A 12,098-nucleotide genomic window follows, 5' to 3' on the forward strand; every position below is an offset into this window, starting at 1 on the left:
AAAAGCTATACTTCACAATATTCTAATTTGACTCCTTGTCAACAAGTTGCGTATTTGATCTTTCAGTGTGATGTACCTGTACCTGATTATAAGAGAGTCCTATTTTTTCCCAACAATCGATCTGCTTAAATTTTTATCAACACATCCTGAGGCTTTTCTGGAAGGACTTTTAGCAGGGCTCTCTTGTGCTGCCCTGGCAGTAGGTGGTCTTGCCATTCATTCTGCTCCTACCTTCCCGCTTTCATCCCGCAGGAGACCTTATGTGCCGATCACTGTGCTTCACTATGGCTTCAGATTTCACTGGGCAGAGCCAATGAAGGACCCATGTTTAACAGGGATTAAAGTTGAGAATGTCCACGTATCTGTTAAAAACCTCAGTCCAATAATCTTATTGCCGAATCTGGATGGAGAGGGAGTGGAGTTTTGACCAGAAAACCAGGTCACAGATGGGTGATTGTGTCCTCCCTGAAGCTATGTTACTTCTCCTACCATACTGCAACAGCAGCTACTTGAGATTTACACACAACTTCATAAAATACTTCATGACATCTTGGATGCTTTGGATAGAATTGTGCCTAAAGGCAAATGACCCTTTCATATTACCTCCAGCCCTATTATTTCTGTTTTAAAACCAGTGTTCAGCGGCACTTGGGTGGCTCAGTGGGTTGAGCCTCTGCCTTCGGCTCAGGTCATGATCTCAGGGTTCTGGGATCGAGCCCCACATCAGGCTCTCTACTCAGCAGGGAGCCTGCTTCTCTCTCTCTCTACCTCCCTCTCTGCCTACTTGTGATCTCTGTCCGTCAAATGAATAAACAAAATCTTTTAAAAAAAAAAAAAAAGCCAGTGTTCATGGCAATGAATGAAAAATTCCTGGATTCTTGACTGAAAAATGTTCCTTCCCTCTCTATTTGAAATGTTTTACCTGTTCTTGAAAGTTGCACGTGGAATGAGGAGACAGGGCCATGTATCTGCTCAGGGCAGTCAAATCAACCCTGGTGTGTAATACGGTGACAGATTATGTCCTCAGCCTCTGAAACTGTACACTTCCCATTCACTTCAGCCATGGTTTAACTGAGGTGTTGGTTCGCATGTGGGTTGTCTATGCCCCCAACCTAATTCCTCAATTAACATGAGATAACCTGAATGTGTAGTGCCTTGTACAGAGCCTGCAACATTGTAGGCATTCAGTAAATAGTATCTGATTGCTTTTATTTACTTTCAAGCAACACTGAGTGGCAGCAGCCTCCCACGCAAACTTTATGTGCCGGTTCAGAAATTGGTCACAGACCAATGGATTGTAAATGTGAGCTATAATGTCATTGTCATCCTCAGGACAGTTTCTGACACATAGTAGGTTCTAAATAAATATTTGAGGGATTATTGAATGATCAGTGATGCAGACTTCTGAGCATCAGAAAGAAAATGGTTATAAAGGGGCATTCACAAATGCACAAAGATTGCCCCACTTTCTTTTAGAGTCATCTTACCGTTCTTTTATAAAACAAAACAAAACAAAACAAAAAAACAATGAATAGAATGCTGCCTGTTTTGAACAGCTTGAAAGATGTGAGGACCAGAGATTTTTAATTTGGTAAGTCATAAGACAAATTCATGTTTAACCAAGATCACGAGATGCTCTGCTCAACCGTTGTATCGCAGATGGGCTCACGGTGCCTCAGGGACAGCAGAAGGGGACTTAAGAATGTTGAAGGATTTGAGTTTATAGAATTGTGTGTTTTAATTTTACGATCTTCCATTGCAGTTCTCTGATCACTTTCTGTGTGCTAGGCATCATACTAAGTAATTTTTATACTTATATAATTTATTGCAAATTAAATCGTAAGACCATAAATTTTTATCTCTATTTCGTAAGAGGGATTTCATGTGCACTTACTTCCTCAAGGTCTCCTGATACATAGCGAGGCTAATGTAAGATTCCATTCCTTAATTTAGTGTATTCAGAGGGTGTAAGTATCTCATTTATTCCTGAAGTTATGTACTCATTTGTTTTATCCAATGCTTAGGGCAGCTTTTCTCCTAAGGTTGGTAACTAATTTCTCTAAATGATTTAAGGAGAACCTTACTGGCACATGGGTAGTTTACAGGTTAAGTCTGAGCCAAACTCATGTCTGAATCCCAGCTCCTTGATACTGATTGTGTGATCCTGCCCAGTTCCTTAACCAATCTGTGCCTCGGTTTCATTAATTGCAAAAAAAGGGTAACAATTAAAGGAGTGAATTTACTCACAGTACTTAGAATGCTACCTGATACATACTAAATGCTCAATAAATGTTAGCTATTATTGTTATTAAAAGCACAATAGATTTTCCTGATAATTCATGAGTACTGCAGAATTCTAAAATAGCTTCTGAATCATGGAAATTGTGGCCAGTGAAAAGTATTTATTTTAATTCTTTGCAAACTGATGATCCATGGAGTGTCAACAGTTTACTAATAAAAATTCTTTTACAGATTATTTGGTATTCAGAAGGTATTTTCCCATCTAAATACTACTTTTTGTGACAAAGATTTCGAATGCCTATCTAGTATCCCATTTTTCCTTCATCATTGACAGAGCACTAATTTTATTCTGGATGACAATGTGTGGGCCAAAGAACTGTTTCTGTGTTTCTGGCCTTCATCCCAGCTGGGATGGCCAGAGATATAAACAGATGGTGCTGACTGAATAGGACTTCCAGGAAAGGCCCTTCAGTTGACTCAGCTGGGGAAAGTCATTTTGCCTTTCCTCTCTTTCTCCTTCTCTGGGTTTTGATCACAGACCTAATGTCTGGGGCCCTGGTTGCCATCTTGGGACTTTAAATTGAACTTGAGAAAAGAAACGACTTGTTCAGTACGGAGAAGCAGAAGGATGGGTGCTGGATGCCTAATACCAGTTGTGCACTGTCTTCTTTCACATAAGAGAAAAACAAACCACTTTAATGTTACTTGGTTTTTCTGCCACTTACAGCTGTACTAATCGCAATTCACCCTTGTACTTTCTTCGGTCGCTGCAAAATGGACTTAGAATACTACAGTCCTTCAACAAACATATGCTGAGCGTTTGTTGTGGCATGCCAGGCATTGTTTGGGGGCCGAATATAATAAGGGAAGAGTCTCTGCGCTCAAGGAATTAACGGCCTCCTAGAAGAGATAAATAATTATAATAGTACAATGATCTCAAGTGCCAGAATCAGGGGTAGGAGATGGGTTGGTCATGATAGACCTGACTTTCAGGAGGCCATGACATAGTTGAATAGTGAAGAATATCAAGTGAGAAGGGAAGGGCATTTCTGGCACAAAAGTATCTGACGGAAATGGCCCAAGATACACTGCAACACTTCTACAAGGAAATGAACTGTTTCTGTTTTAGGTGCCGAGAACATGATCTAAATTTTGCTTATGGGAGCCAAGTCTTTACATTTCTGTCATACTGTCATCCTCTAAGAATACAAGTTAGGGACAGGCAGTCCTTCCATATAATAGCAGTGGGTAATATCTGTGGAAGCACTGCTGGGCCCTTGCATAAAGAACTGACTAGCAGATGGAAAGATACCTATACTCACAAGATAGACATGGGAAGAGAGCGCATTTGGCAGAGGTAGACAGGTTTTATCTTATCCTTTCCTTAGAGCTGACTGGAGGAAATGGCTGGAAAGGAAAAGCTGGGTAGCTCATCTCTCGTCTATCCTGTCCTGCTTCCCCCACCCCAACCGTGCAGTCCTGGGGGCAGAGAGAGAAGTGTTAGAGAGAGGAGGAATTTGCAGCAGTGAAACATGACATGGAATGCTTGTAGCAGACCCTGCTGAGGCAGTGGTTTGCATGAAAAGTCAGAGACTGGGTCTGCCTCTATGGCATACATACTAGCTTCCAAGACTAGACTCCCCAAGTCTCGGTGTGCAAATAAAAGTTTACCATTTCTAATTTAAAGGCTGTATTATAAAATTAAAAATGCTCCCAAGGGCAATGAAATGTGAGATCTAATCTGATAAAAACTGTCCCATCTATTACAGAAGAATCACTCACAGTTGGCCTCTTAAATCTGACTTAGTAACATGAAGGACAAAAATGGGGGGCGGTCTTAGGAAACTGTACTGATAGACGTGGGCTTTGTTAGGCTTTTTCTGATGTATTACCTCATTTAATCCTCGTAACTTAGAGTTAGCTTTATTTTTATAGATTAACGAAATATGGCTAACTGATTTGCTCAAGGTCATATAGCTAGTAAGTGATAAAAGCAGAACTCAACCACAAAGCTGTCTATTTCCCAAATCTGTTTTCACTTGACCTTTGAATTGTATACTACTCAGATTCAGCATCAGCACCAAAATAGTATGAAACAGTAAAGCGCTAAAGGCTCTATTTTTTAAGAAGATTTTATTTATTTGAGAGAGACTGTGTGCAAGTAGCAGAGAGAGTGAGAGAATACCGAAAGAGCATGAACTGGGATGAAGGGTGGAGGGAGAGGGAGAAAAGGACTCTGCGGAGCAGGGAGCCTGAAGTGGGGCTCCAGCCCAGGATGCAGGGATCATGACCTGAGCCAAAAGCAGATGCTTAACTGACTGAGCCACCCAGGGGCCGCTCAAAGGCTTTATTTTCCTTATTATTTGGAAACATCCAATATTTAGCTTTCAATATCTGATTACTTAATCAGCCAGCAAGTGTTAAAATGTATAGATTTGTTAATAACACGTCATCGTTTTTTACAGTGCTTCAGCAGCAGCTTTGAGTTGGCTTTTAGTTTAGAAAAATCTAGACCGTTGTCAAGTCTGATGTTAGAAAGCAGTAATTTCCCCTCCTGTTTTTATTCCCTGCATATTCCACTGAGCCCAACAACTACAAAAGAACCATTAACTCCACTGAACGAGTCTTACTCCAGCTCCCTCCAGGGCACTTCAGTAGTTAGTTTCACCTCAATGAATACTGACTACAGGAAAGAAAGAAAGAAACAAAGAAGATTTTTTCAACCACATTTACTGGCTCACATAAATATTTGAAAACGAATCCATCTGTTTTCCCTTTCTGTGTCCTTGGCACAATTTATTACAGTTCTTATTACACAAATTACTGTAAATATCCATAAGGGGAAAATGAATTGTAAAATACGAGAGGGAGGCTGATAAATAGCCAAGTTTGTCAGCCACTTGAAAGGACTATTTTTTCCCTTAAGAGAAAAGCCACTGATTTGCACGTTTTACTAAAATAAGTTTCATCTATTAAAAAAAAGGTTAATTTATAACTTGATCTCAACTCAAGTTTTGACAGTTGAATTTTTACATAAAAGCTGCAAAATTTCAACTAAAAAACAAATAAAACATTCAGAGGTAAGTTTATTCCAACTTCAGCAAATAAAGAATCACTGCGTATCCATTTACGTTATTTCTCTGGTCCAGAATGATACACTTTCCATTTAAAATATTTGTGATCACGCTTCTGTGTGTCATGGACAGCTTCTAGTGGGCATTGGTATATAGTCTGTTCTTGATGAAGACAACAATGGACAGATGCTGCCTGATCCCTGGATAATGCTGAATGTGACAAAACCAGCGAGACACATTAAGATATTTCTCCTTTTCTTGAACTGTCAGGTCAACCTAAACAGAGATTAAAAACACACACAACACAGACATTGCATAAGAACAATTTTCAAAATCATTTGCGTAGAAGATAGAAAACTCAGGGAGAAAAACTCCAGTTCTCAAAAGCCAATATATTTAGAAAGGAGTAAGAGTTTCAGCCACTTAGAAGGGTCATTGTTTGGTGCTTTTACGTTCAGTTCAACACTGGGCATGCCTTTTAAGGAAATGTCAAATTTTCAACCAACGCCAAGAATTACATTAACCCAGCATCTGGAGGTCCAAGTGTTAGAGAACTTGGGTTCCCTCCGTGCCCAAGGCTGCGTGGCTTCGAAGAATGAAGAGGTCCAGATGAAGACTGGTGGACAGCAAAGCAAATATTGAGGAAGAGTATGAAGTTCCTGGAGAGGGAGGGGGGCCTGAGTGAGCTGCCCTCAGAGTTTCTAAGTTTAGGGGGTTTTATGAACTCTTTTGCAGAACTTTCTTAAGCAATCAGGGTGTGTTGAGTCGTGCCAATCAGGGCTTTGGTCAAGTACATATGTCTATTAGGTTAATGTCCATGTGCTGATGGTCTTTTTTTTTTTGCTGACATCTGGGGGCCTAGGTCTTAACTACCTCTTGCCTGTGATATTGACAAATACTTCTGTGATTAACTGTCTTATTTTAGAACGTTTTGCAGAAGTCATTTCTGCAAAGGCTGCAAAGCAGAATGTTGGTATGATCCTGTCTAAGCTGCAAAATAGGATGTTAGTGCTGTTTTATCTTAGCTGTTCTGACTCCATATTTTCTTGTTGGGGACGCTGGCTCTGATCATCAAACTAACAGAATGAGTTTTGTTTTTTACTTTTCGGAAAGGAAGATGGAGAAAAGACAATAGCTTTCAAAAGGCTAAGACATTGGTTCTTTCTACAATATTTTTTAGCAAATCCAAAAGGAAGTTTTATTAGGATTTAACATGCTTAACAAGGGAATACCATGTAAACTTGAAAAAAATATACACTTCCTTTCTATTAAACTCAGGGGAAAAACTGTACTCAAGAAGACAATGACCCACTTAATTTCAAGTGATTATTGCCAAACACAAGAAGGAAGGGCTATTTCCAGTGGCATATGCCTCAGATGAACAACAGACCTTCTCAATTTGGTCTGCTACAAAACTGAACTCTATCTCCAGTGAATGTCGTAGGTCACACAATTTCCTGTCAAGCTACAAGAATGCCCAGAGATTTGGTTAGAGAAAGATGAAAAAAAGAACAGTTGGTGCCGGTCATTTCACTGGGCTCCAATTCCAGAGTAGGTGACTCTGAAACTTTTCTCTGAGACAAATCTTGGACTGGAATCATAGAGTTGTCAGATAAAGAGAGAGCCAATATGGCAGTAACTACAGCTATAACCCATGTTTAAGAATAGGGCAGCTGGCTCCTTTTCATGTTGTTAAATTAACATTTACTCAACTACTATTACAAGTGTCTGTAAAACAGACTGGCATATTCACACAAGAGAAAAAAAAAAAACAAAAAAAAACCCTCCTGTGGTTCAAACAGGAGTTAGCAGGCTGCTTGTTGGAAGGTACGCCTAGTGAGACAGATGTCTTGTGGCTGTTCAGAATTTAGCATATATTCATGTCTATAGGCAAATACTCTGCTATGTTACTGAGTCAACAATATTGAAGGGCAAATCACTCTAGTAGGCAAAGTGTATTGCAGAATACAAAACAGTATTAATAAAATTAAAAGCAGACACACAGTATTCTCTCAATAAATGTTTACTTGAACTCATACTCCCATTCCGTATTTACTATGAGGCAATTTAAAAAGAAAATTGATACAAATCATCCTGCTTTCCTTTTTACCTTAGATATGAGGATATTATTGTATCAATATCTGCTATCTGAACATTGTCTTTGGTGGCCTCTGATGTCCAACTCTGTTGGCTCAGTTTACCTAAATTATTAGTAGTGAGTCTCCTGCTTTTGCTACATAAAAAAAAGTTAAGTTTCAGATGTAGGTCCTTACTTATAAGCTGCTAAACAAATTATAAAAATATACTCATCTTGTTTAAGGCGGTATACGGTTACATCTAGTTATCAGAAATATGTTACTATAACTGTTTCGCCTATAATATAGTTCATCTATGGCCTGGAGGTACAAAATTAACACATTACTCAAAAAAACTGGCCAAGAATGTCTTTTCTTAATATAAAACATACTTTTTATTAAAAGAGAATTCATTGCTTCATATATGAAGAATTATCTTATCCCTAAGAATTATCTTACTCCTAAGATTTATCTTACTCCTAAGAATTATCTTATTCCTGGTCTGTACACAGGAGGCAAATAAGCAACCACTACAGAATAAACTAATTATCAGTTTATATTTCGAAAGGTAAAACACCTTTTGTAAAAGAGCTGACACTTCATTCTTTTTCCAAAATCTTTCCCATATGAGAACCTCATCACTGACTTCAAAAGACACAGGATTTTTAAAAAATCTCAACCACTAGTAAACACAGTGACAAATCTAACAGGAAACGGGGGGAGAGTTTTCTTCATTCAAACATACACACATATGTACATACATATATTTGAAATCAACTTCAGCAAACCTCTTTCGCGAAAACAAGATACTATACACAACAAAATCAATATTCTCCAACTTAAAAATTTCACACTAAGTCTCTAGTGTAAGAATTACGAGTAGACTCATGGCACAAAAGAACTTGTCACTTTTTGGTTTTGGGGGGTACAAAATAAATGTTGAGTTTTTTTATTTTAGAGAGAGAGAGCAAGTGAGTGGGGGGAGAGGAAGAGACTCTCCAGCAGGCTCCCCACTGAGCATGGAGTCAAATGCAGAGCGCCCTTCCACAATCCCTTCATGATCCCTTCAGATCATGGCCTGAGCTGAAAGCAAGAGTTGGACTCTTAACTGACTGAGCCACCCAGGAGCCACGGTACAAAGTAAGTTTTATTCCAAGAGGTTCTAAAGCTTCTGCTAACATTTCCAATTTATTCCAATAATTTTTAACTAGATGATCTACTTCAGAGAATGTAAATCTGTTCATTTTCCCTCAGAAAAGTTAGCCAAAAATACACAAGAACTTTCCCAAAAGGTTCAGGTTACCACTTACCCTCTTCTTAGTTTAAACTCTGGAGCCTGTCCCATGAATCTGGGAAGCTTCTAACTGATCTCAATTTGTTATCTCTGCCACATTTCTGGTAGACATTTTATTTCTGAATTTACTGTAAACAAACACAAAACAGATCCCTCCCCTGCAAAGAAAAACCTTACAATTTTTTAGAACTTTTTAGATGGAATCCCCCCCTGGGCCCTCTCACGTACAACACTGGTCTTCCAGCATCTCTCTCTAGTTGGCTAGTTTCTTTTCCTTTCTTACAGCAGGAAACACAATGTGACTTTTCAGTCACCACTTCCTGTTTCTTACTGGCCCCCATGCCAGTGTGTCTATAGCGATGATGCTTGGCTCCTTCTACCTAATCATCCCTTTTTACTTATATTGTCTCCCTATATCTAGTCTGAACCTTCAAAGCCAAAGAGATGATATTCTTAGTCACCAATTTCCCACGGAGACATGTGAGCACCATGTTAAGTGACCCATTCCAGATCGGGGCAAGAGGCCGGTTTGCTATCTTCAGGACATTCTTTATAGTTGGTGCTCCTGGCCTGCACTGCAGCTGTTTCTTGTACTTTTCCTTTCTTTCTAAAAGAACAACGTACCTCCACTGGTGTTCCTAACTTCAAAACAAATGTATTTTCGTTGATAACAATCTCATAGTCAAGCAGCACATAACGCTACAAAGGATTTCAATAATCTTGAGTAACAGTCTGTTCACAGGGACGGCTATCTATGAGTGAAATCACTTTAAGAAAGCAATGAGTCACTGGTAGGATAATAAACAGCCACGCTAACTGGCAGTTTCACAAAGGAAGAACAACGTAATATTCCTCAAAGGGAATTAAGAGAGACCAGATCTTATAATTAGAGTAACTTAGCCACAACTAAAATTGGGCTCACAATGAAACAAAATACTGTGGGATTATCTGATGACTTGAAGGTTCCCTGACTGCTGTTTTGTACACTGTGCTGATTACACATTAAGTATTTAATAATGGGAACAAATAAATGAAGGAATGCATGAGGGCAAAAATAAATATGCTGCCAAAGCAAACAAAATACAAGAAACTGTCTCGTGAATGTGAACAGGTAGCCAACCTGAGCTACACATGACTCTGCCTGAACTTAATACTGAACAATCACCTTTTTCTCATCTGGATATATTTACACCTAAGTCTAGAGGGATGTCATTTAACACCACTGTGCAAGTCTATCACAGCAGAGCTTTGAGTCTGTGAGGAGTTCCTTGAGAAGGTGTTTATTTCTCAGCTGTACTTTACCTGCACACAGACCAGGCTGAGAGAGATGTTTTGGTTATGGACTCATTTCATGAATGCACAGGGACGGTGAGCTGAATGGTTTACATACCACTCTATTCACTGTTATTTTGAAAAAGAAAAGCGGAATACCCTTCACAATATCCTAGTCACTACATATAAAGGGGATATACATCCCAAAACAGGAAACATAACTGGGCACATTATCATTAAATATTGTTAATGTAACCCGAGTTTTAACATGCTGCATGGAAAAAAACACTTCTAACCTGCTTGAAAATCAAATGCTCTCCAGGGTACCTGAACTTCTAATTAAATAAATCTGTAGCCTGTGCTATTACTATTTTGCTTTATAGAATTATGACCTTGTTCATACTGCTGGCCAAGAAGTTCCAGAAAGCTCCCTCCTCCTGAATATTTCCTTTCCCTACTGCATGACCTGCATAAGCCAGAACAGAGAAAAGCGTAAATACACACTTGGTTTGCAAGAGTTACACTTTATTACATGGGAGAAATGCTGTCCTTAACAAGAGCTCTATGCTACAAGAAGCCGGGCCTTCACTAGCCTGCTGACAGCATCACACAACGGATTAGAGATGACATTTCTCCTAATATTAAGCTTTTAAAATTAAGCAGTGCCATGTTTAAATGTTTTAAAAATGCCTACAAGGGTGCTGTTGTTAGATAGAAGTTGTTCTTTTGCTCCTCTAGAAAGTAGCCATGGTCTTAACAGTGGGCTTGCCCTCAAGTCAAGCAATGGATACCTCCTAGTTAAAAGACCGTAGATTTGCCGCCGGGATAAAGATAGGTAGATACCATAACAGCAAATTCTCTTTAGCTAGAGGCTTTTGTATTTTGAAATGATGTAAACGGTGCCACGTCACCATTCTACATTAAAAGTTAATAAAATATTTCGAATCTAGAAAATAAGAGAAGGCTGCTGTGATCAAATTTACTTCAGCTCTACTTAAACCGTCTTCACATTCGAATAAGGTTTTAGAGTTAATCATACTGAAGCATAAACTAAAGACTGCACTATAAAGATATACAACCCAAAACAGGAAGTACAAAGAGGAAGAGACTGCTGAGTATTGCTGATCTCAATAAGCATCTAGTTGTGAGACGCATTGTGCGCAGAGCTGGAAGGGATACAAAGAGAAATAAGACATGATCCTCCTAGGTCCCCTTATTTTGCTTAAAATAGAGTCTTATCTCTTTGAAGTACAAGGAACATTTGTTCTACTTTTTTCCGGTTGTACCAATAATTATTAGTAACTCTCCTTTCACTGTCAAAACTACTGTTTTGAGAAATCAGATGGTCATTCTACTTATAGGCAAGATTTATATTCAAACTTATCATAAGCCTTCTAAAACAACACAAATTCCCTTAAATAGCCAAAGGCATCCAAATCCTGCAGATATTTTTCTGACAATTTCATGATTCTCCATTTTACTTTATTCTATTTGCCTCTTTAAGTTTTCCATAATATTCTGACCAGAAATTAGCACTTTGCTTTATTCAGCTCTTTTCATGTGAAACAGTCTTACCTCTGTGAAGAGATCAACAGTTGCTTAAAAATAGGGTTTTGTATTTATGTCTGTCAAGAACAGTATTATGGACACATATAATGAACTCAGTAAATATAGTTGTAATAATAGAGACTAGCAGGGAGTGAAAGATCCTATTAGGTGGTTACTGAGAAAATGTTATAGAACTGAGCACGATCATTTAAGAACTGAGCACGATCATTTAGGGATTTTAGAGAAACGATGTTTAGTAAGTTGAGTAAATCCACTGAGGAATTAGAGCTTGAGGGGGGATGAGGAAATATTATCATACATTATGGTATTTGATGGTGTCTGACGGGCATCCCCGGACACTGTGACAACAGCAGCAGATGAAGCTCGTTTTGGCTCCTCCAAAACCCAGGCTGTGTCTTCGCACAAGGCACTTGATGTTCCGAGCCCGAGTTTCCTTCTCTATCACAGAAGGATATATTACTAGCCCCATCTCTTTTCGAGTTATGAGGTAAACTGAAAGATCTAGAGGAATGCGTTATGTTATTCAGTTTACGGAGAAGAGTGCAGACGCTATGCATGCGGGAGGAATTCTGT

At 38.9% G+C, this 12,098-nt stretch overlaps 1 protein-coding gene across 3 annotated transcripts in view; it reads right to left on the minus strand.

Annotated features, from left to right (window-relative positions):
- The window catches only part of EEF1E1 (eukaryotic translation elongation factor 1 epsilon 1), a 32,946-nt gene that overhangs the window by 7,228 nt on the left and 13,620 nt on the right, over nt 1-12,098 (minus strand). The window contains exon 4 of one of the 3 annotated variants that reach the window (XM_004753685.3): nt 5,308-5,591. The exons of 1 other annotated variant lie outside the window; for it this stretch is intronic. In XM_004753685.3, the coding sequence (XP_004753742.1) occupies nt 5,451-5,591 (141 nt within the window). In that variant the 3' untranslated portion in view covers nt 5,308-5,450. One more of the 3 variants, XM_013056819.2, reaches the window with a different exon arrangement.

This window comes from Mustela putorius, unplaced genomic scaffold (assembly GCF_011764305.1).
Source record: "Mustela putorius furo isolate JIRA1106 unplaced genomic scaffold, ASM1176430v1.1 tig00003870_pilon_pilon_pilon, whole genome shotgun sequence".
Classification (NCBI taxonomy): domain Eukaryota; kingdom Metazoa; phylum Chordata; class Mammalia; order Carnivora; family Mustelidae; genus Mustela; species Mustela putorius.